This window comes from Haliotis rufescens, unplaced genomic scaffold (assembly GCF_023055435.1).
Source record: "Haliotis rufescens isolate VD_foot unplaced genomic scaffold, xgHalRufe1.0.p SCAF_22, whole genome shotgun sequence".
Taxonomy (NCBI): Eukaryota; Metazoa; Mollusca; class Gastropoda; order Lepetellida; family Haliotidae; genus Haliotis; species Haliotis rufescens.
The window spans coordinates 2,521,571-2,547,504 of record NW_025963913.1 but is presented as its reverse complement, the minus strand read 5'-3'; the positions used below and the strand labels follow the sequence as shown (position 1 = coordinate 2,547,504).

The window sequence follows — 25,934 nt, the reverse complement described above, 5'->3', positions numbered from 1 at the left end:
TGATGGGTTTTGAAAGTGTAACTATCTCTTTGGAACCAGTTGTATGTTGCATGTGCCATTGTTGACCTAGACTTATTCTTTGTCTCTGAAAATATACAGTTTTGATAGAAACAACCAACTCCTGGATTTTGTAGATTTATCTGACTTCTGCTATGAATGAAAATAAAGGCTTATGTAATCTTGAACTAATAATACACCTTGTCGCAATATGACACATCTGAGTAGTAAGGTTGCCTCGCAATAAGTGATACGACTCTCTGAACAGTGGGCAGTGGACGTGACAAGCATAGGGATTACAATACACCCAGCTGACACATTTGTAAAGTTTGAGTCAATAAACTTAAAGCGGCTTCAGAACTATCGTAAAATTTGAGTTCGATTGAAAGAATTGCTTGATAATGTTTGCAAAATTGAGTCAATTAACATTAATGGTTCAAAAGTTATTTCAAAAGGAGAGGCATTCATATTATGACCTTCTGATAAATATTTGCCAAATTGGAGTCATTTATTTGAAAAATCAACTTAAAATGCTTTAATTCAAGAATTATTTTTAAAAAAGTCATTAATATTAAAACCTTCTTGAGAACTAATGCCATATCAGAGAAATATATTAAAAACAGTGTAATTGTTGTTCATACCCTAACATTGTAGTATTTTATGTAGCATTAAGTGAATCCACTCTGTGCAGTGTTTGGTCAGAGAACGGTGTGGGATCCCAAATTCATTGTGCTGTTATGACTGTCAGAAGTCCATTACCATCGCAGAGTTAACATAGCCCTAGTGTTACGATAGCTTTGTGGAACGAGCCCCTGGACATTTGGCTAGTTGTTCTTGCTCTAGTTCCTGATTTCTGGATCCAGTTCTGTAAAGATGTCAGATGATCTGTGCCCAGTTGATGGGGAGTGATTTTCTTTCAGATCAGTGATGGGAATGTCATCCTGCCATAGGATGCCATTAGTGGCTTACACTGAGTGTACCTATCTGGGGAATCCAACCCTAGTATCTGGTGCCACTGACACTGCCAACATGGCCCTACCTCCATTGTCTGGGGTCACAGGGTGACTTGGAGGTGTCAGTAATGCGACCATCTAGGTTTAAACCCACTGGCCAATGTGAAAGATTGGTACTGCCAATATTAGGTATTGTAGTATATTGTATATTATAAGGGTAACGCTATTTTTCAGGGCATTATCATTTGCAGAAACCCGAGGTCTTCCATTAACTGCCCGACGGAGGAGGGCAGTTGAAAAGACTGAGGGCTTCTGCAAATGATAATGCCTTGAAAAATAGCGTTACCGTTATTATAGCTGAAATCGATGGAATTTGTCATTAAAAAAAAAGAAACAACAATATCGGTTTTGAAACATTTACTGCAATCAACAGGAATGTCACTTTTACAAAAATGGAAACGTCATAAAACAAACCAGATGACGTCACTATTGAACGTGACGTCACCTATCCCTTTCCTATGACGTCACCTAACAACGGGCGTGATAATGGCCCGTCATCAAGTAATATGAGGGCATTATCAAGTTACAGTGGCCCGCTCATTACTGATAACATGCGGGCGTTTTAATGATAATTCTATCCATTTTAGCTATAAAGTATATTGTATTCTAGTTATTGTAGATCTGGTGTTTGGTATCATGTCTTGATCATGGGGCCAATGTGAGGTATTGACTCTGGGCCATATGGAGCTAATGTTGGGTATTGACCCTGGGCCATATGGAGCTAATGTTGGGTATTGACCCTGGGCCATATGGAGCTAATGTTGGGTATTGACCCTGGGCCATATGGAGCTAGTGTTGGGTATTGACCCTGGGCCATATGGAGCTAATGTTGGGTATTGACCCTGGGCCATATGGAGCTAATTTTGGGTATTGACTCTGGATCACATCAGGATCATGTGGAGCCAGTGTTGGCTATCACACCAGGATCATGTGGAGCCAGTGTTAGGTATCATACCAGGGTCATGTGGAGCCAGTGTTGGCTATCACACCAGGATCATGTGGAGCCAGTGTTAGGTATCATACCAGGGTCATGTGGAGCCAGTGTTGGGTATCACACCAGGGTCATGTGAAGTTATTGTTAAACAAGGATCTTGGGTCAGTTATATTGATGGACGTGTAGTTCAATGCTGGGAGACATTGATGGCCTGAAAACAAGAATACACTGAGGAATGACATAATCTGATAACAAAACTCATTCTTTGATATAATTTTAAACCTGCATAAAGAGGTGTATTCAGTCTCTATGGTAGGATGAGCTCTTAACCACATGGCTTGATATTTTGATATATTGAAATGAGTTATCATTCAAAATCTTGATTTGAATCAAACGAATAACCGTTTGCTTGTCAGGATATGTTTATTCTCAAGGATTGCTTTTTGTTTCCTCGAATCTTTATTGAGTGTGAGTGAGTCCTGCTCATTCTGCAATACAAAGGAAATATCAAGGTGGCCTGTAATCATGTCTAGAGTGGCATCATGCCATGAACAAACCGTTCACACCGTTGGGGTATGACAACACACAGCCAGCCATGGCCACGTTCTGTAACCATGGTAACATCTTCAATTTATTCGTCTCCCAACAACATGGAATATTGGTCACATATTCTTCCTAGGGACAGGACAGAGCTGTCGTTAATGCCTTTCTCAATTTAAATAATCCATCGCTGAAAGAGGTCTGCAGAAACTGATTGACTTTGTTTATTTTGGTTCCTTGCAAAACTTTTGAAAAATCATAGAATCAATTTCTCAATAACTGTCTCTCAAGAGCATTGGTTGGAATTGAAGAGATTTCTTGAAGCAGGATACTGTCAAGACCCAAACAACTAAAACGTTATCATTCTGTTTTAGAAAAATCATTTTATGTGCAATTGTGCATGGGGAAATATGTGAAAGAATATCAACACAATTCATAATTTCAGGAACTGAGATTGGTTGGCTTCCTGAAAGACCTATCGGTTTTCTGATACCGCGTACAACCTACTTGGACTTGCTCACATTGGTCGTCAGATGTCAAAGGAAACGAAATTGAACATATCATGATTGACATGTACATTTAGGATCATGTTTCCGTTTCAGATCATCTGTGATATCTGAACTGTGATACACGCACCGCAGATAAAACCTTCACGATGCCGGGAGGAGCGGGCGGAGCCGGATTTATCCGGGTGAGACTTCTGCAGGTGGAGAAGGGCATGACCTTTGAGAATATGTACGACCCCTATATTGCTATCAACGTCAAAGAGGCTATCGACACCCCAGGTGAGTGTCATGCACTGTCATCAAAGGATAGTTGACAGGCGATTTTTTGTCGGATAGGACCATTCTACCTTGACTTGAATTTGATGTTTTAAGGCTGAGTGAGTGAGTGAGTGAGTGAGTGAGTGGTATTCAGTTTATTTATATCACAGTATGTGTTTGAAAGGGATGTCAAGATAGCCTTAGTAGAATACTTGAGTCATAATACGATATGTATTGCGATATTCAATTGGTCAGTGCGTCTGTCCGACTGTTAGTATGATTAAACCTTGAACTCCAATATGAAAGTGATGCTTAAATGTCGAAAATTGGACATCAACACAGAAATGCAAACACGTTGAATTCTTTTGTATCTACCCCGAGTGGGGTCGGGGGCAAGCCTCTGAAACCACATGTTAATTTAGCAGGCGACAAAAATGGTGTCTGAAAAATTTAGAAACTGTTTCTTAGGAATGGTATCCGGTATACTGCATTCTTGCCGTAATATTTGTAATATCTAAAAAACAATTAGATGCCAGTTGGTTCAAATTGTCTAATGCTTGAGCAAGAGACACAAATAGAAAACATGATAAGTTTAAGTTTTGTCTTTTAATAATTAGAAAACAGTAAGAAATATGCTAGAAAATAAATTTTCTGTTGCAAAGGATATTGGCCTAGAAACCTAGAAACCTGAGACATTTCAACAGTTAGATTAAAGTATATTCCTCCACTTTTGACTTGGATATTTTTATCTCTCCATGCTACACAAAACTGATTCTCATAACATGTCAAGTGTGTATTTAAACAGAATGACATGTCTGATTATCCCTATCAAAATTTGAGTAGGATACATCATAACATTTGAGTGAGCGGGCAAATCATGTTTGAACAACTTGAATTATCTATTTGTGAGAGCATAGTATCTGTTATAAGAGACTTGCTGCAAGTCTAACATTCATTTTGAAAACAAGATTGTCGATTTGGTAATTGTTTTTCACACCCTCCCCTCTCTTAGACTCCATCACGACTGGGATAGATTACTTAATCTGGAGATAGATGTTGACTGAGATAACCTTAGAGCTTGATATGTTGTAGCTGACATTGTTTTCAGAGGTTCCTCTGTCTTTCTTGCTTGTTGGTCTAGTTTGATGGGTTTGATCAGTGTGTTCTACTTGTAGGATTGCTGTTTGATTTCAGAATTTGATTGACTGAAAATCATTTTTTTCCAAATTGGTACAATGAGTGATACTAACTTCCTTGTTTGTCAGTTTAATCATAGATTTTCGTGAACTTTGATCTGGTTATTCTGATTAAATATTTTTTAATCTGTTATTTATTGTGACAGCCATCTGTGTTAGGTGGGATTTTTGTATATGTCATCAATAAACTGTGCTTCTTCAAGAGAATTATAATGGGTGTTCTAATCCTGTCTTATTTCCATGTAATAAGCCCAATCCCTGACTTAGATACAATAAAACCATGTGTCTGAATCCCGGGTCGCCCCGATCATGTTTCTAGATTTGTCAGCACCATACCCATACTTGTGGGTTTCTCCAAACTGGTAAACATCTGAGATCTGCATCACTTCGCAACCCATGCTTGCCGTAAAAGCGACTATGCTTGTTGTAAGAGGCGACTAACATGATCGGGTGGTCAGACTCGCTGACTTGGTTGATGCATGTCATCAATCCCAATTGCGTGGATCGATGCTCATGTTATTAATCACTGGATTGTCTGGTCCCGACTCGATTATTTACAGACCGCCATCATATAGCTGGAATATTGCTGAGTGCAGCATTAAACAACCAACCAACCAACCTACCATCACTTCAGGCTTTTCTCCCACATAAAGCCCACACACCATGATATCAAAACAGCTTTAAACCCAACTCACTCACTCACTCACTAAAACGATGAGAATTTGGTCATACATTTATAAAAAAAAAGATGGTAAATAAATAGCCAGGTTTCTCAACATGGTTGCCATGGCAGCATTTGTTATAGTTATCCTGTCTAGCTGGCAATCATCCAGTCAGAAAACAATGCCGGTACCATATATGACCGTCGATAAGCCGATCTCATAGTTAAGCCGAGGTATTAACTTGGTCCTTGAAATCTGTATCAAAATATTATGTGTGGTACATAAGCCAGACCGCCAACGTAAAACTACGTCTGATCATGATCCGTCATCGGAAATAGAATATCAACAAATCCATATTGAATTACGCAAGTTAATCCTGTCCTTACTCTGTATGTTCATAGATTTGTTTGTAATCTATTTTATTAATTTTAACTTCCCACTTTACGACATACCTTGATCGCACCAACTCACACTATTCAGAGCAATCACGATCATATTACCGCTATTGAAACAAGCCTTAGTTGACAGAAAATGGATACATATATCATAACTGCCATACTTTGACTCGTTAAAAGGAATATTTGTTGTAGTTTGACTCTTATATGTCAACATATTGTTTTTGCGATGGAAATAGCGAGATCGCGCAAAAACCTCAAAGGTGTTATTGGGTATGATTATGAGACAATACACACTGTAATCTTAATCTCTGCACATAAAACAATACGCAGCATAACAAGAAATACAATCTAAATGGTAAATCATCATGTCTAGTGATGATCAATTGCAAATTTCACATTTTTATTGACAAAGTTTGTGATCTATAGTTCATTCACCTAAAGCAATACGATGTAGGTTTTTTTACAAACAGAAAAAGAGTTTGATGAAAGTGTAACCTTTGAATAGGTCAACCCCTTTCTACAGGATCTTTTTTCTGTCCTCAAACTTCAGCTATTTATGGTCATATACGGTATATTGAAAGGAATTTGGAAGATTAGGACCAATAATGACAGTGTGTGGAATAGACAAATGCTGGAGTACGCCGAGTTTAAATAATCATGTCGTAACCAGGTTTTAGAAATAAATGCCATTTTATAGAGTGCTGGAGCTTAGATACAGTGAGTGAGTGAGTGAGTTGGGTTTAACGCCGCTTTTAACATTATTCCAGTTATATCACGGCGTGTCAGCTTAATGTGGGAGGAAAGCCCCAAGTGATGCAGGTCTCAGACGTTTACCACTTCGGTGAAACCCACGAGCACGGGTATGGTGCTGTCAAACCTAGAAACATAATTGGGGCGAACCGGGATTCGAACCCACAATCATAGGTTTCTGGCATGCCCAAGGGATGCAACTCTGCACAGCGAATCGCGGCGCCTTAGACGACTGGGCCACCCGTGCCCCCGAGCTTAGATACAGTTTACTGTATATTAGTTTGAAGCAACATATTTTTCACATTACCTTTTAAAATATTTCACTTCAAAAACTAAAATCAATTCAATAGAAAAAAAAGGCAAACATATTGGGGCTCATTAAAATCATATGTGCCCTAGGGTCATATCACGTCACATGACAACAGTGTGTTGTTTCCGTCAGCCGGACGGCATTGTTGACGTTTTCGAATCTTATTGTGACGTGAGGTTGGAATGATGTCACACGACAAATGACATCATAGCTGAAGATTGTTGACATCATTAGACAAATTGTGGTTCCGCTTCTGTTGCGACTTGCAGTCCTTATAGGTAAACACTAAAATTCGTCTCTGTATGTAGACATCTTCTTCGGTAATAAATAGAACCTTATATTCGTGTTCCTGTCATACTATGTTTCTGACACTCGTGCCTAAATTCCAGTATTTCCCTCGCTATCTCTCAGGAAATACTCAAATTTAGACACTTGTGTCGTAAACAAAGTATGACATGAACACTTATATAATATCCTCTATATATGATCAAGATTTCTGTATATCAATCAGTCAGTATAGCCAAATCATTTCCACAAACCATCAACTAATGTGATATGACATGCAATAAACGACACAATAAACACACAATAAACGACACCAATATTACTAAGTCAGTGGTTATCCAGCAATGATATTGGATCATGTCTACCAGAAAGTCTTGTATGTCAATCCCTTGCTATACATCTATTCTGCCTATTAACTGTGCTAATGGGAAAAACATAAATCAGTTATAAACCTTCACGGAATATGATGTCTCTCTGCCACCAAGAGCTTAAGATATGGCTCCTGTCATGTAAGATTCCCCCTGAAATGGAAGTTTCTGTGATAAGTCTCGTGGGGGATATAAGCGATATGTCACACGTCAGCTATTGATGCTTCTGTGATATTGACGTGATGTCTCACAGAGGAAGATACATTAAGACTTACCTACCAACATGTCCCGTTATGTTGGGTTGCTGTACTTTACATAGTAGCTCAACTTAATATAACATGTTATCTTTTTCCTAGAATCTTGCACCATTTTTTCTTAACAAAACAAGGTTGAAGTGTATAAAATGTGTGACTTCCAGTGAGGGGAGTCAGGTGAGCTAAAGATCATTGTGGAAGTACTTGCGTCCCTTGGGCACGCCAGAGACCTATGATTGTGGGTTCGAATCCCGGTTTGCCCTGATTATGTTTATAGGTTTGTCAGCACCATACCCGTGCTCATGGGTTTCACAGAAGTGGTAAACGTTTGTGACCTGCATCACTTCGGGCTTTCTCCCTCATTAAGCTGATATGCCGTGATATAATTGGAATACTGTTAAAAGCGGCATTAAACCCTCACTCACTCACTCACTCACTCTGTTTCAGGCCGTGGAATTCAGCTTGTGCAGAGGAAGAAGACACTGTATCCAGAATGGAACTCTTGTTTCGATGCACATCTATACGAAGGTCGCGTCATCCAAATGGTGGTTATGGAACGACCAAATCGTTTCCTTGCCGACATGAGCCTTGGCGCCAGGGTCATGGCAGAAAAATGTGGCAACAGTAATGTGACGACCGTGTGGGTGAGTGCGCAGAGACTAATCCGGATTTCTGATCAGCTGGGACTTTAACTCTCTGACGTCATACCACTGACTAATGAACCTCTGTGCGTCATTCTCAATATCCGGAGAAAGTATTTTCCTGGAAGCTTGTACATTAAGATCATTTATGCTGATAAAACATTCATCTGTTACCAGCCATGTTGGAAATCATTATCAAGCCCCTATTATTATTACGGTACAGATTAGTATCTGTGAAAATTTCTTTGTATCCCCCGCTACGAAGTGAGGCAGGGGCTATAGGACGGAGTTCATCCGTCCATCAGACCTCCTGTCCTTCGATCTGTCTTACTGTCCTTCCTTCTTACTGTCCATCCGTTCGGTTCTCAAAGGGGACAATGTTCTCAAAAACTGCTTAAGCTGGTCTTCATCTTAAATGAGTTCGAAAATTGATGTCTTTAATTCACATTTTTGACAGAGTTATGGCCCTTCCTCCATGCTTTTCAACTTACTGCATATTTTCTGCAATGGGACAATTGACTGAAGTCACATGAATGAAAAATGCATCTTATCTATGACATACTTGTCAAGATTGTTCAAGAATTGGTCCCCGTAATTACTTTCTCCCAGAGTTACTTCCCTTGCAACATGTTTTCAGATTTTGAGCATACACATTTACTGCCCTTAACCCATGATATTTTACAAAGTACATAGTGTCTGCAGTGGGAACAAGTTTTCTCAGAAACTACTCAAGTTAGCCTATCTTAGAGATACTTATTAAGACTGAGTTTGAGAATTTCTACCATAAATTATTTTTTCCAGAGAAGGGGCCTTTTGTGTGTACCCGGTACATGTATTGATTTTACATATAATCTTTTTTTCTGATGACATAAAGTTGGCATATAGTTAATATTCACTACCATAAGAACAAACAAACTTCTCATGTGCCCCATGGCAGGGGATAGTGATAACGCTGTTTTCTTGTTGGTATTGTGATGAAATTATTTGTAAAACAATATTTTTACCTTTTTGCAGATAATGGCATGATAGAAGGTTTATGTTGATTTTACACACTTCATGCATTTCTTTCATAACTTGTTAAAATATTGCTGTTTAGTTGGTAATCTTTACTGCACAACACAATATTTACAAATAGATCTACGTCAGTCAATTATAAGATCTATTGCATAAGTCAAATAAAAATAATATCAAGTTTATTGGCAAACACATTTTTTCAGTTGGACCTTCGACCATCTGGACGTCTCCAAGTTCAGATCCGATACTTCTCAGGCACAGAAGGTGAGGCCTGTTGCAGTAAAAAGCAGAAAATCAGTTTTACCTGACTCTTATTACTATATAAGTGTAAACATTACAAATATGATCCAGCCTGTTTATACAATGACATTATTTGTGTAATGTCTCGAAGGTGTTCTTTAATTCATATTACTCAAGATATTGACATGTTGAAGCTGTAAGGAATCCCACAATGAAGTTCTTGAGAAGGATGTCATTTGGTACGCGCAGGTATTTCAAGTAGTTCCAAGTTAAGCTACACTTTTTTTACGTTTTATGGTTTACAGATTTTTTACTAACAATTAGTTCAGGTGTGTGGTAAAACTTTATAACAAAATCATTTCAATACAATAAAAAAATGAACTGAATATTTTTCCTGGTTGGAGGTAAAATCAGTGATGTAATGTTGATAGGTTCTCTATATTGTGTTTATTCTTTTTCTTAAAAAGGCCTAAGTAATCATGTAATTGTTTTTCTTATGTAAAAAAAGGCCTAAGAAGGTCATGGAACTCTTCATGTTATATTACCTGATATCAAGAGATTAGACACTATGAGAAGATATAGATGTATTTTTACAAGGTTAAGGCTTCCTGATTTTCCTGCCGTGTGAGAATTTGTTTGAATTGGTTGCCGTGATTAAATTTAAATGTAAAATGTTGGAAGTACACTGTATCTGTATGACAGGAAAAAAATAAATTATTTTTAGACTTCCTTTGTAAGCTGACTTCCTCAGAGAGGACATGAAATCTATACAATTTTTTCAAATATATAGCATTACAATATCGTAGGAAAAGTTGTGGTGAATAATTGTGCAGTGCACGATTATACCAGCTGAGATTACATTGGATAAAGCTGCTAGGTGAGAGTGGGCAGTGCTGGATGAAGGGTTATGTTGGGATTTTGTACACCTTGGAATACAAGGATTAAAAGTGAGAGAAAGAAAGTATTGAATCCAAGAATTGAGGTCCATTGTGCTGACTTTGGAGGTTCGTGGCAGTGAGGATCTGTTACTAATACAGATTTAGAGGAGTTATATCTGTGTTATTCTGTTAAACACCTGGAAAGTAAACGGATTTAATCATGAAAAGATCTACAACAAAAAAAACGGCTCGTACAGGTAATTGTTTTGCTACAGTTGTTACGATTCTTCATAAAACTACAATTGTTGTTACAATACTTCAGGGGGCGGTGGGATAGCTTAGTGGTTAAAGTGTTCGCTTGCCACGCAGAGGACCCGGGTTCGATTCCCGACATGGGTACAATGTGTGAAGCCCATTTCTGGTGTCCCTGGAATATTGCTAAAGTGGCGTAAAACCAAACTCACTCACTACAATCCTTCATAAAACTACAAAACTGTTGTTGCAATCCTTCATAAAGCTACAACTGTTGTTGCAATCCTACATTAAGCTGCAACATCTGTTGCAATCCTGCAATCCTTCATTAAGCTAAACTGTTGTAGCAATCCTTCATAAAACACAGTCATACAGTTACAGCTGTTGCTAAAATCATACTGGGACAACTGTTGCAATCATTCATAGAACTGCAAATGTTGTGCAGTCATATAAAAAATGGTAGGCTTGCCAGTGAGTATACTGAAGAAAATTCTTATTTCAGAGTTACAGAAGCCTATGGATGAAGTTGGTTCAAAGCGGGGCTTCGTCCGACGTGGCGCCATGAAACAGCAGAAAGTTCATGAGGTCAAGGGGCATCAGTTTATTGCCAAGTTTTTCCGCCAGCCAGTATTCTGCTCCTTCTGCAATGACTTCATGTGGTATGTGACAGGCTGAAAATAAACCACTCAAATCAGCATTAATATTCAACAGGCATATTATGTTTGTGCCAAAAACTAAAGATTTGTCAAGACATCCATCTCTCTAATCAGAGCCTTTGTTTACAAGCAATCGTAGTTCCATGACTATTGTAAATCTGGGTTACACAATGGCAGTTACGACAACACTAAAATCACATTGTGAAAAGGGGATTGGTCTTAATTCAAAGTGTAAACAAACAACATACTGTTTTAAGTTGAAGCAGTTCTTGTTCTCAACCCTGTGAAGATCCGGGTTAGAATTGGGCTTCAGCAACCCATACCTGTCATAACTGGCGACTACCAGGCCCGGATGGTCAGTCTCGCTGACTTGGTTGATGCATGCTACTGCATTCCAATTGTGTAGATCGATGCTCATGATGTCAATCACTGGATTGACTGGACCAGACTTTTGCAGAGTGCGGTGTTAAACAACAAACATACAAACAAACCCTTGTTCTCAAAATAATATATGAGACCACAAAAAACAAAACTATTTTGAAGACCTATCCTCGCCCCAGAAACATAAAAGCTATGGTCCGACATGAAGGATGATATACCTCAGTGATGGGTTAAGGGATACCAGTCATACAGTCATTTTGTGCTGAGTTAATTATACAACATTTTTACTTACCGTCGTCGAGGTAATAAGCGGCCAGTGCGCTCTCAAAATTTAGAAATAGGGGGCTCTCATTAGAATATTATTTTGGTGAAAAAGATCGTAAATTTTGTGGTTTATGCTGACAGCCTGAAATGTTTATATATGACTGATATATTTTTCCAGAATTTTATTGCCCTTAAATTAAGGGTGCATATAACACACAACTGGGTATTATACATGAATAAATAAGTCTTGTGTACATTGATCAATCGGAAGGGGTGCTAATTGGGATTGTTCACTAGCCAATATATTAGCAAATATCGCCGTTGGCGCTTATTAGAGCGGAGTGCTTATTACGTCGAATACGGTATTAAGTCTTTGCTATCTGTATTATAGTCAAAACCGTTTCTGTGATATGTTTCAGGGGGCTGAATAAACAGGGATATCAATGTAAAGGTGAGTGAGATAACAATCATATAAAGAACTATCGGTTGCCATGGAAACCTGATAAAATTGTCAGTCCATTTAAAATATGTGTCATGGAGTACTGTATGTATTTTTTAATTTCAGTGTGTACTGAATAAGAAGTTGTTGCTTGAACCATTCACATCATGTTAAATATTCAGTGTCATTTGTCAATTACACAAAGAAATGATGAATGATGATGAAATTGTGTAACTGATTCATTTGTGGCACAGTTACTTCATATTGCATTTTCAATGCCAAATGACTGCAAAAAATGTTGTAATGGTAGTTAAGCAGTATTAATATGTTGTCACATACACTGTATCAGAGGCCGCCTCCGTGGTCTTGTGGTAGAGCGTCCGCCCGAAGAGCGGAAGGTCCCGGGGTTCGATCCCCGGCCACGTCATACCAAAAGACGTTAAAAGATGTACTTGATGTTACCCTGTCTGGCGCTCAGCATTAAGGGGCTAAAACAAGGACTGGTCGGCTCGGAGTCATTATACTGTGTCTGAGTAGGGTATTCATGTTAAACTGCGGCATGGTATCTCAGTGAGCTAGCACTATAAATCAGCATCAGTCCGGACTAGTACAAGCAGCCATGCAAACACGTGTATGCACGTCGCTATATAAGTGCAATAATCTTGGACGCGACGTTAAACCCAATTTCACCTCACCTCACTGGATCAGAAAAGGAGAAAATGTGTTGCTGTTGTATATTGAATATGTATGTCAAATTTAATTTTTTATACCAATTGTTTATCATGTCTATAATTTGTTAAATTGTGATATTTTTTTTAGCATGCAACTGTGCTGTCCACAAGAAATGCCATGTCAAGATCCTCAGTGACTGCCCAGGCAGTGCTAAAGACAGTCGAGAAACAAAGGTAATCAGAGTTATCTCCCTTGAAATACTCAATTCCCCAACTTCCCAGCACATGACCTCCTCGTAAACTTCTCAGTATCACCATTGTACAAGAGACAATAACAAGAATCTTGTAAATTTTCCTTCTAACCCCAAATGTAGTGACATTTATGTTTGTGTGTATGTCTTTAAGAAAGCCATTAATTGGGAAATTTGGAAAAGCTTTACCACTGACTTACTATATTCCAGATATATTTATGTTTGTTTGACTCATATCCAAGGAAATCTCTGAATAATTCAGAGCTACAGATAAGCTGCATATTTGCGTAAAATCCCCTGACGAAATATTCAAACACAACTACTTTCAATTAACTTGTGTACAGAAACGCAGGCATTAAATGAAAAACTCAAATGTATAAAAACAGCACGCGTAAATACCCATTGAAGCTTTTTCAGCATGCGTACAACAGAGCTAATTTCCTAAACACAATTATGAGCTAATTTTCTTATTGGTCAAGCCTCTATTTAGAACCGTTTAAATACATCCAAAATATTTCATTTTATTTTAAACCCCAATACAGTGATGAATAGATGAGAGAAAAAATATTGGTTACCCAAAGAAAAATGTAATAACCCAATTAAAATAGAAACCTTCGCGTAAAAAAACTCTGTTACTCAGAAAGTTATCTGGAGCTCTGATCATTTATTTATTAAAGTGAAAAAGCTTTGCAGCAATCTTAACATGAAACCACAGCTTCAGATTTGACCATTGTACTACTCAGGACATTTATGGTATAAAGATATGACCAAACTTCAAAAAGAGATTCTGCTGTTACACAGTGTGTGAAGACAAGAATAATTATTATGTGAGTGAGTGAGTGAGTGAGTGAGTGAGTGAGTATGGTTTTACATTGCTTTTAGCAATATTCCATCAATATCACGAAATGGGCTTGACACTGTACCCATGTCGGTACTCGAACCCGGGCCATCAGGGTGACAAGCGAACGCTTTAACCACTAGGCTAGCCGACCGCCCCAGATCAATTATTGACTGCTTGATATTGATAGAATATTGTTAAAAGTAGACTAATACCATACTTATCCACTGACTCTTAAACGCTGTGATATACCAGGAATACTGTTAAGAACTGTGTTATACCCAACTACTTATACTGAGACTTTTGTTGGTATATGGAGTTTTAATAATTGCACTGAAATTGAATGGGTAATATGATGAAATTTTCCTTTTTCAGATGTTAACAAAACGATTCAAGATCGACATGCCACATCGATTCCGTGTGAACAACTACATGTCTCCGACGTTCTGTGATCACTGCGGCACCCTGTTGTATGGCCTCTTCAGACAGGGACTCAAATGTGAAGGTGAAGGTCACAATGATAGGTTTTTACAGTGAACTGGAAATGTAATAATTGAACTGACTTTACATCACTATGACCTGTTGTAAATACCGTATTTGATGTAATAAGCGCCCACAGCGATATTTGCTAATATATTGACAAGTGAACAATCCCAATTAGCACCCCTTCCAATTGATCAATGTACACAAGACTTATTTATTCGTGTATAATACACACTTGTGTGTTCTATGCACCCTTAATAATAGGCAATTAAATTCTGGAATAATATATCTGTCGTATATAAACATTGCAGGCTGTCAGCATAAACCACGAAATTTATCTTTCAACTCTTTTTTTCACCAAAATAATATCCTAATAAGAGCCCCCTATTTCTAATTTTTAGAGCGCCCTGGGCGCTTATTACATCTAATATGGTATGTTAGTCTGATAGTATTTGGGAATATATATCATTTCCTAATGTTATGTTCATTTTATATAATGTTATTATTAGCAGCCTCCGTGAAGATCTTTTATGCGAAAACATTTCCACAGAGCCCAGAACTCATGACATGTTCATTAAACTGTCCACTTTTGTTTTGACAGTGTGTGGAGTCAACTGCCATAAGAAGTGTGAGAAGTACATGCCGAATCTATGTGGAGTGAACCAGAAACTTCTTGCCGATGCTCTTGCCGACGTTTACCCGTCTGGAGGCCGCTCCAAACCCTCATCGTCAGCTCCTTCCACAGGAACCACTGTGAGTAGATCTTTGAAAATCTGTTAGTAGGTCAAGGTTGATATTTCAGAAGGTCATATTCTGAGTGGGTCAAGGTCATAGCTTCAAGATCTAATGTGGAATTAACTTCAGATAAGAGAATCAGTATACATCAGGGTCACAGTTTTATGGTTACCAAATGACTGTAATGCATGAGCCTCAAGGTCAAGGTCAAGTTACACTTAAACGTCTGTTGTTAAGAAGTAAAAATTGATATGATTCTCTCAGAAAATATGCTGGACTTTTGCGCTAAATTTTGCATAATGGGAGAAGGTTGAAATGTGCCCAGTCGTCAGTAATGGTTGATGATGTGACTCCTGCTGTTACAGGTGACAGAGGTCGAGGCCGAGGCCGAGGCCGAAGAAGACAGTGATGATGAGAACTACCAAGAGATGTGGCGCATGGGCACTGCGACCTCCCCAACCAAGGCACCCCCTGTTGCCCTCAGGAAGTACACGCCAGAAGAGTTCAGCTTCCTCAAGGTGCTAGGCAAAGGCAGCTTTGGCAAGGTGAGTTCCAACATGTTCCTGTACAATATATGTTCTATGTTTTTATTGATGAAATAATATTTTGAACATTTAAAAATATGTATATATCCTGATGGGAATTAGTTTGACCTTACTCTTAGTATTTCATTGATGATGGGGGGTGGTCAGGTAGCCTTGTGGTTAAAGCATTCGCTCATCACGCCGATTCACGGTTCGATTCCTGACATAGGTACAATGTGTGAAGCCCATTTCTGGTGTCCCTTGCTGTGATATTGATGGAATATTGCTAAAAGCGGTGTAAAACCATACTCACTCACTCATAGATGATTGAGTGTGTTTGAGGAAACATTCAACCAGGGGTCCGGAAAATTTAAAATCCCAATCGGACATTTGCATTTAGGCCACGCCCCCTTCAAATAGCGTATTTTAGGACGACTTTTCACACACATTACAGGTTGTTACATATTCATAATATGATGAATTATGAATTGTTTCAATTTAAATTGTTAATTCACCGGACAATTAATAACAAATAATATCATTTTAGATATACATGGAAAACATACGTTTATTTCAGTTATAATAACGATCTGTTAACGTAGTGAATGGTCTAATTAATATTCATGAGTTATATTCATGAGTCTGCTCGCGTTGTAACATTTGGATCGAGACTATTATCCCATATTTGGTTATCACGTGACCTCACGGGAAAAAGGGTTTTTTTAAACTAAAGATTATTTAAACACAAGAGAGATAATATAATCACAAATACTAAAATACCGTTGATAGCAATAGTTATTTGAATACTTTTTTCATCTGTTCTTAATTATTGACCATAAAAAAATGATATCGATCATCACAGAAAGCAAAATGGCGGTCAATCAAGATTCAATATACGACTAGCTACTGAAAACAATAAAATCTGCAAATCCTCATTGAATGTCAACCAAGTGAAAGTCGTTAGCCTCGACTTACCTAGATCGTCCAGACTTTGAGGGTTTGGCAGCTCCGCTCGACTGATCTGCATTGGTCGACTGGCTGTCCTCACGCTTTCGCTACTTGTCTGAGGTTACGTATCGTAGCATTGTGAGGATAATGAGGTACATTGATGATGCAAAGTATTTATGTACAGTTGTAAACACCTTTCACTCAAATTAACAAGATGTTCTCAGTAATTAATCCTCGATTAATCAGTGTCAACTCAGTTTATTGCCTATTACAGTGATTGACCGATTGGACTATCATGTAGGTACGATGTATTTACAGCAATCAAACAAACAAAGCTTGTCAGTGTAGATAATCTTCATTGTGTTACAACTGCAGACAGAAACTGCTCAGTCCTAACTGTTGATCATGTCCGGTCAAAATTTAAGAATGTCCGGACAATACTTTTCAAAATGTCCGGACAGAAAAATTTAAATGTCCGGTAAGCAATATTTTGAACTTGACATTTGAGATTCCCAATCGGACATGTCCGGCGCATATGACGGTTTCCGGACCCCTGCATTCAACTTCATGGAGACTATCGAAAATGTGTGATTAATATTCAAATAAAAAAAGTTTGGATATTAAATGAAAGTGCTGATAATTATTCTGCCAGGGACCATACACTGCATCAATTTGCCTGAATACAGCAGTGGATGGAGATTAGAAGTTCAGGAAGGTGACTCCTTGTCCACTGCTAGATCTGACTGTCTTGGTCTGTTGCAGGTGTTGCTGGCCCAGTTGAGAGGCACGGACCAGTACTACGCCGTCAAGGCCCTGAAGAAGGATGTCGTGCTGGAGGATGATGATATCGAGTGTACCATGATAGAGAGGCGGGTCCTGGCCATGGGCTGTCAACATCCTTTCCTCACACATCTACACAGCACCTTCCAGTCCAAGGTTTGTACCTCACACATCTACACAGCACCTTCTAGTCCAAGGTATGTCCACCAACACAGATCTACACAGCACATCACACATCTACACAGCACCTTCCAGTCCAAGGTATGTCCAGCATCACACATCTACACAGCACCTTCCAGTCCAAGGTATGTCCACCATCACACATCTACACATCACCTTCCAGTTCAAGGTATGTCCACCATCACACATCTACACAGCACCTTCCAGTCCAAGGTATGTTCAGCATCACACATCTACACAGCACCTTCCAGTCCAAGGTATGTCCACCATCACACATCTACACAGCACCTTCCAGTCCAAGGTATGTACCTCACACATCTACACAGCACCTTCCAGTCCAAGGTATGTCCACCATCACACATCCACACAGCACCTCACACATCTACACAGCACCTTCCAGTCCAAGGTATGTCCACCATCACACATCCACACAGCACCTTCCAGTCCAAGGTATGTCCACCATCACACATCTACACAGCACCTTCCAGTCCAAGGTATGTCCACCATCACACATCCACACAGCACCTTCCAGTCCAAGGTATGTCCACCATCACACATCCACACAGCACCTCACACATCTACACAGCACCTTCCAGTCCAAGGCATGTCCACCATCACACATCTACACAGCACCTTCCAGTCCAAGGTATGTCCACCATCACACATCCACACAGCACCTCACACATCTACACAGCACCTTCCAGTCCAAGGTATGTCCACCATCACACATCCACACAGCACCTTCCAGTCCAAGGTATGTCCACCATCACACATCCACACAGCACCTTCCAGTCCAAGTTATGTCCACCATCACACATCCACACAGCACCTCACACATCTACACAGCACCTTCCAGTCCAAGGTATGTCCACCATCACACATCTACACAGCACATCACACATCTACACAGCACCTTCCAGTCCAAGGTATGTCCACCATCACACATCTACACAGCACCTTCCAGTCCAAGGTATGTCCACCATCACACATCTACACAGCACCTTCCAGTCCAAGGTGGGACGGTCGGGTAGCCTAGTGGTTAAAGCGTTCGCTCGTCACGCCGAAGACCCGGGTTCGATTCCCGACATGGGTACAATGTGTGAAGCCCATTTCTGGTGTCCCCCGCCGTGATATTGCTGGAATAATGCTAAAAGCGGCGTAAAATCAAACTCACTCACTCACTCACTCCAGTCCAAGGTATGTCCACCATCACACATCTACAGCTCCTCACACATCTTCACAGCACCTTCCAGTCCAAGGTATGTCCACCATCACACATCTACACAGCACCTTCCAGTCCAAAGTATGTCCACCAACACAGATCTACACAGCACCTCACACATCTACACAGCACCTTCCAGTCCAAGGTATGTCCACCATCACACATCTACACAGCACCTTCCAGTCCAAGGTATGTCCAGCATCACACATCTACACAGCACCTTCCAGTCCAAGGTATGTCCACCAACACAGATCTACACAGCACCTCACACATCTACACAGCACCTTCCAGTCCAAGGTATGTCCACCATCACACATCTACACAGCACCTTCCAGTCCAAGGTATGTCCACCATCACACATCTACACAGCACCTTCCAGTCCAAGGTATGTCCACCAACACAGATCTACACAGCACCTCACACATCTACACAGCACCTTCCAGTCCAAGGTATGTCCAGCATCACACATCTACACAGCACCTTCCAGTCCAAGGTATGTCCAGCATCACACATCTACACAGCACCTTCCAGTCCAAGGTATGTCCACCATCACAGATCTACAGCTCCTCACACATCTACACAGCACCTTCCAGTCCAAGGTATGTCCACCATCACACATCTACACAGCAACTTCCAGTCCAAGGTATGTCCACCAACACAGATCTACACAGCACCTCACACATCTACACAGCACCTTCCAGTCCAAGGTATGTCCACCATCACACATCTACACAGCACCTTCCAGTCCAAGGTATGTCCAGCATCACACATCTACACAGCACCTTCCAGTCCAAGGTATGTCCACCAACACAGATCTACACAGCACCTCACACATCTACACAGCACCTTCCAGTCCAAGGTATGTCCACCAACACAGATCTACACAGCACCTCACACATCTACACAGCACCTTCCAGTCCAAGGTATGTCCACCATCACACATCTACACAGCACCTTTCAGTCCAAGGTATGTCCACCATCACACATCTACACAGCACCTTCCAGTCCAAGGTATGTCCACCATCACACATCTACACAGCACCTTCCAGTCCAAAGTATGTACACCATCACACATCTACACAGCACGTCATACCAAAAGACATTAAGAGGTTAAAACAAGGACTGGTCGGCTCGGAGTCAGTATACTGTGTCTTGAGTGGGGTATTCATGTTAAACTGCGGCATGGTATCTCAGTGAGCTAGCACTATAAATCAGCATCAGTCCGGACTAGTACAATCAGCCACACACACGTGCATGCACATTGCTATAGGTATATAATAGGTATGTAATAATCTTGGACGCGACGTTAAACCCCATTTCACCTCACCTCTACACAGCACCTTCCAGTCCAAGGTGTGTCCACCATCACACATCTACAGCTCCTCACACATCTTACACACCTACAGAGTGACCATCGGTGTTACTTTATTCTCACGGTGTTGGTTGTTCCTGTTTCAGAGTCACCTGTTCTTTGTGATGGAGTACCTGAATGGCGGTGACCTCATGTTTCATATACAAATGAGTGGGAAGTTTGATTTCCCCCGAGCACAGTAAGTAGATGTGGCCCTAGAGATGGGGAATTGAGAGTAGATGTTGCCCCAGATGTGGGGAATTGGGAGTAGATGTGGCCCCAGATGTGGGGAATTGTGAGTAGATGTGGCCTCAGATGTGGGGGATTGGGAGTAGATGTGGCCCCAGATGTGGGGAATTGGGAGTAGATGTGGCCCCAGATGTGGGGGATTGGGAGCAGATGTGGCTCCAGATATGGGGAATTGGGAGTAGATGTTGCCCCAGATGTGGGGAATTGGGAGTAGATGTGGCCCCAGATGTGGGGAATTGGGAGTAGATGTGGCCCCAGATGTGGGGAATTGTGAGTAGATGTGGCCCCAGATGTGGGGGATTGGGAGTAGATGTGGCCCCAGATGTGGGGAATTGGGAGTAGATGTGGCCCCAGATGTGGGGGATTGGGAGCAGATGTGGCTCCAGATATGGGGAATTGGGAGTAGATGTTGCCCCAGATGTGGGGAATTGGGAGTAGATGTGGCCCCAGATGTGGGGGATTGTGAGTAGATGTGGCCACTAGATGTGGGGATTGGGAGTAGATGTGGCCCCAGATGTGGGGGATTGTGAGTAGATGTGGCCACTAGATGTGGGGATTGGGAGTAGATGTGGCCCCAGATGTGGGGGATTGTGAGTAGATGTGGCCCCAGATGTGGGGGATTGTGAGTAGATGTGGCCCCTAGATGTGGGGGATTGGGAGTAGATGTGGCCCCTGATGTGGGGATTGTGAGTAGATGTGGCCCCAGATGTGGGGGATTGTGAGTAGATGTGGCCCCAGATGTGGGGGATTGGGAGTAGATGTGGCCCCAGATGTGGGGAATTGGGAGTAGATGTGGCCCCAGATGTGGGGGATTGGGAGCAGATGTGGCTCCAGATATGGGGAATTGGGAGTAGATGTTGCCCCAGATGTGGGGAATTGGGAGTAGATGTGGCCCCAGATGTGGGGGATTGGGAGTAGATGTTGCCCCAGATGTGGGGGATTGGGAGTAGATGTGGCCCCAGATGTGGGGGATGTTGAGTAGATGTGGCCCCAGATGGGGGGGATTGGGAGTAGATGTGGCCCCAGATGTGGGGGATTGGGAGTAGATGTGGCCCCTAGATGTGGGGGATTGGGAGTAGATGTGGCCCCTGATGTGGGGATTGTGAGTAGATGTTGCCCCAGATGTGGGGGATTGGGAGTAGATGTGGCCCCAGATGTGGGGGATGTTGAGTAGATGTGGCCCCAGATGTGGGGGGATTGGGAGTAGATGTGGCCCCAGATGTGGGGGATGTTGAGTAGATGTGGCCCCAGATGGGGGGGATTGGGAGTAGATGTTGCCCCAGATGGGGGGGATGTTGAGTAGATGTGGCCCCAGATGGGGGGGATTGGGAGTAGATGTTGCCCCAGATGGGGGGGATGTTGAGTAGATGTGGCCCCAGATGGGGGGGATTGGGAGTAGATGTGGCCCCAGATGTGGGGGATGGGGAGTAGATGTGGCCCATGGTGTAGATTATTATCACTACAATGATGTTAACATCTGATAACAGTAATTCTGATACTATATGCATTATAGTAATATTATTTTTTCACTTCCAGATACTATGCAGCAGAAATACTTTGCGGCCTTCAGTTCTTACATTCCCATGGAATTATATACAGGTATGTAGGAATTGTCACGCTTATTGTTGAGATTACTTTACCATTCCGACACTTTATAATATTTGTAAAAATGTGAAACAGTTTGTTTACTTGTAGGAAATGTATGTAACAACAATGCGAAATAGAGTTTGTTTACTTGTAGGAAATGTATGTAACAACAATGCGAAATAGAGTTTGTTTACTTGTAGGAAATGTATGTAACAACAATGCGAAATAGAGTTTGTTTACTTGTAGGAAATGTATGTAACAACAATGCGAAATAGAGTTTGTTTACATGTAGGTAATGTTTGTAACCATGCCAAATGTCTGTTTCAGAGACTTGAAGTTGGACAATGTACTGCTTGACAAAGATGGCCACATAAAGATAGCAGACTTTGGCATGTGCAAGGAAAATATATTTGGTGAAAAACTTGCCACTACGTTCTGCGGAACTCCTGATTATATTGCTCCGGAGGTAAGTTCATCAAATACTGTTTACTTGTCAAGCGTGATACTGTTTTCTTGTCAACTGTGACAAGATGTTTTGGAAAGCGTTGAGTTTCTGGGCAAATAACATGGTTTTGAAATGTTTTTAATTTAATTTATCGAAAACATCAGTATCTGTGTCTTTGTATTCACAAATGAAACTAATATTCAAATAAAAATACTATTGGAAAACCTTAGACCACATACTGACCATGTATTTGACAAATATTTGCCCATCTAAAAATCTAAATAAGTCTTTTGCTGACATGAGGAAATAAATTTCCTCGCTTGACTGCATATTACTTTGGACTGAAAGGAATATCTTTAGGTGATTTAGCCGATATGTCTATTTTAAATGTGCTTGTGAATTTCCAGTCAAATACCATGAATATTGACCACTGATTTGTCTCCCTTAGATTCTGAAAGGCCAGAAATACAACGCCTCGGTGGACTGGTGGTCATATGGCGTGCTGTTGTACGAGATGCTGATTGGCCAGTCTCCCTTCCATGGCGACGATGAAGATGACCTCTTCCACTCCATCCTCCATGATACCCCCCGATACCCCCACTCCATGTCCAAGGAAGCCGCAACAATGCTGAGTCTGGTAAGTGCTACATCCACTGAACTACTTCTGACATTTTGTGATGCTGTGTTGGATCTGAATACAGGAAGATTTTTTAAATCATCCTGACATTCACATCACTCTTCTTTATGGACTAAGTCGTAAAAATGCCCTTATGTTATAAGAAAGAATGTTTTACCTGTATGGGCAAACATGCTATAAATTGAAGTAGACAGATAGGCAAATAGATGCATAAGTCAATAGATAGGCATATAGATGATTATGTCAACAGATAGGCATATAGATGCTGATGTCAACAGATAGGCATATAGATGCTGATTTCAACAGATAGGCATATAGATGATTATGTCAACAGATAGGCATATAGATGCTGATGTCAACAGATAGGCATTTTTATGATTATGTCAACAGATAGGCATATAGATGATTATGTCAACAGATAGGCATATAGATGATTATGTCAACAGATAGGCCTATAGATGATTATGTCAACAGATAGGCATATAGATGATTATGTCAACAGATAGGCAAATAAATGCATAAGTCAACAGAGGGGCAAATAAATACTGATGTCAACAGATAGGCATATAGATCCTGATGTCAACAGATAGACATTTAGATGTTGATGTCAACAGATAGACATTTAGATGATTATGTCAACAGATAGGTATTTAGATGATTATGTCAACAGATAGGCATATAGATGATTATGTCAACAGATAGGCATATAGATGATTATGTCAACAGATAGGCATATAGATGATTATGTCAACAGATAGGCATATAGATGATTATGTCAACAGATAGGCCTATAGATGATTATGTCAACAGATAGGCATATAGATGATTATGTCAACAGATAGACATTTAGATGTTGATGTCAACAGATAGGCATAAGGATAGAAGTCAGAGAATAAGTGCACAGAAACAAGTAACCATCTAGACATTGATGAAGTATCTGTGTTGTTTCAGCTGTTTGAACGGAATGCACTGGAACGTCTGGGCATGCCAGGGTGTCAAGCTGGACCAATCAGATCGCAGCAATTCTTCCGCAACATAGATTGGGAGAAACTGGAGAAACGAGAAATGCCACCACCTTTCAAACCAAAGCTTGTAAGTTTTTTAGAAAAATTAGGTTCACAAATAATTGAAAAGTCTCAAACATTTCTTGAAGGCAGTATTAAAAATGTTATTGCGAAAATATTATTTATTATATTAATAATTATGTGCAGGTCCCATCCTAAAGCATGCTCATTGTGCTACATTATTACCCCGAATCAATGGATCATTGTGCACTCGATTTTCATTCTCAGCTCCCTGGGGATCATGCATCCCAAGCTGCCTTCATCAGAATGTAATTGTGAAAAGTTAATGCAAAAAATTGGAAGGATAACTGAACCTTGCACTTTGACTTGGCTTAGCATTTGTCAAATTATGGATATATTAATGTATATATTGGATTGTTTGTTTTTGCCTTTTGCCACACTCATTTTCAAAAATGGCTAATTTCTTCTTTCAGAAATCGGCTAGCGACAGCTCCAACTTTGACATGGACTTCACTATGGAGAAGGCTCAGCTCACTCCACCAGACAAGGACCTCATGAAGACAATGAACCAGAATGTATTCAAGAACTTCTCTTTCACTAGTGAAGCAGCAGGCTAAAGTAACCAATCACTGACAAGATGCTAGGAAGATGTAGCCAGTCAGGAGCGGGTTAGGGAAGTAGCCAATCACAGACCAGCAGATGGAGAAAACTAACCAATCCTGAACAAGCATTGTAATTCAAAATGGAAAATACTTCCATATCTACATGTCTGATGTTATTGTTAGAATGTTCAACAGTTCTGAGACTTCATGTATGGAAAGTTAGTTTTATGATTGGATTCAAATATTTGCGATAAATCAGTCTGATTATCTTTTTATTAGAACATATCTGTTATTGTTTGAAAGGAATGGGTTCCGACCAAATAAGGACAATCTGGAAATTCAGGATTCACAAAATCGGTGAAGCATTAATGAGATTTTCAAAATGGCTGCTTAGCTGAAGTATTGAAAGTACATTGTTTGAAGTTGAATGCTTAATGTGTTTATAGACTCTTATAGGAGAGATTCCACGTTCAGTCACTGGGAGCATATTTATATGAAGATACCACAAAATACAGGGGGGCGTTTTTGTGCACTTGACCAGAAACGTGGTTTAGCGTTTTCGCATTGTGGTCATTCGGTCAAGAAAACACCTGGGTAAATCCATAACAATATGGCATCGAGAATGCTTGATCTTGTGCCGCCAACACTTTCCAAGGAAGAATCGGTCCTAAAAAAACAATATCTTGGTAAGTTCGGCAGCTGAAAAAAGAACAGCGGTCAAGGTCAAGGTCGCAGCTACAGAAAATGTTATTTTGAACCATGGTCAAGTTCAAGTTCAAGGTCAAGGTCGCAGCTACCGGAACTCTGTCCCCCAGACTGTGGTTTATGACCAGCTGCCTTCGGACAAGTCGCGAAAACGTTGCCAACATAAAGCTGTTGGATTCACAACCTGTTTACAAGCAATACAGTGGTAGAGGTCTTGTCAGACAGAACAGTTTAGATGACACTGATGCTGTAAACAGTGTGAGCTTCTTGCCGGTGTGGCACCTGTTTGATAGACAAGGAAGTCACTGTGAAGTAGGAGTCCCCTGCAAGTTACCAAAGTCTCCCTTATAACTCACACAGAAAGGTACATTTAACATTGGAAGGCTTGATTATATGGGGGCACAGGTGGCCCAGTCGTCTAAGGTGAGCGATTCACTGTGCAGAGTTGCTTCCCTTGGGCATGAC

General features: G+C 40.5%; 2 protein-coding genes across 7 annotated transcripts in view; both read left to right on the top strand.

Moving 5' to 3' along the window:
- The window catches only part of LOC124136348 (protein kinase C delta type-like), a 133,342-nt gene extending 107,917 nt beyond the window's left edge, over window positions 1–25,425 (top strand). For all 6 annotated transcript variants that reach the window (XM_046502253.2, XM_046502255.2, XM_046502256.2 and 3 more), the window contains 16 exons: window positions 3,087–3,269; window positions 7,919–8,115; window positions 9,330–9,390; window positions 10,999–11,155; window positions 12,217–12,248; window positions 13,056–13,141; window positions 14,372–14,501; window positions 15,081–15,232; window positions 15,580–15,759; window positions 17,449–17,622; window positions 20,327–20,418; window positions 22,005–22,067; window positions 22,383–22,521; window positions 22,949–23,137; window positions 24,089–24,229; window positions 24,636–25,425. In XM_046502253.2, coding sequence (XP_046358209.1) covers window positions 3,140–3,269; window positions 7,919–8,115; window positions 9,330–9,390; window positions 10,999–11,155; window positions 12,217–12,248; window positions 13,056–13,141; window positions 14,372–14,501; window positions 15,081–15,232; window positions 15,580–15,759; window positions 17,449–17,622; window positions 20,327–20,418; window positions 22,005–22,067; window positions 22,383–22,521; window positions 22,949–23,137; window positions 24,089–24,229; window positions 24,636–24,779 — 2,067 coding nt within the window. In that variant the 5' untranslated portion in view covers window positions 3,087–3,139 and the 3' untranslated portion in view covers window positions 24,780–25,425. The remainder of the gene's footprint in view (window positions 1–3,086; window positions 3,270–7,918; window positions 8,116–9,329; window positions 9,391–10,998; window positions 11,156–12,216; window positions 12,249–13,055; window positions 13,142–14,371; window positions 14,502–15,080; window positions 15,233–15,579; window positions 15,760–17,448; window positions 17,623–20,326; window positions 20,419–22,004; window positions 22,068–22,382; window positions 22,522–22,948; window positions 23,138–24,088; window positions 24,230–24,635) is intronic.
- LOC125383210 (mucin-6-like) lies at window positions 17,629–19,999 on the top strand. Its single transcript, XM_048401432.1, has 2 exons — window positions 17,629–18,660; window positions 18,906–19,999. Exons 1-2 carry the CDS (start codon window positions 17,666–17,668, stop codon window positions 19,972–19,974), a joined length of 2,064 nt encoding a protein of 687 aa, XP_048257389.1. The 5' UTR covers window positions 17,629–17,665; the 3' UTR covers window positions 19,975–19,999.
- Window positions 25,426–25,934: the final 509 nt, after the last annotated feature.

What these genes read in the sequence shown, in the direction of transcription:
- LOC125383210 (XM_048401432.1), top strand. Translation starts at nt 17,666, where the DNA reads ATGTCCACCAACACAGATCTACACAGCACATCACACATCTACACAGCA. An exon ending in ACAGCACCTTCCAGTCCAAG is followed by an intron (nt 18,661 to 18,905) that starts GTGGGACGGTCG and finishes TTCCAGTCCAAG; the next exon opens with GTATGTCCACCATCACACAT.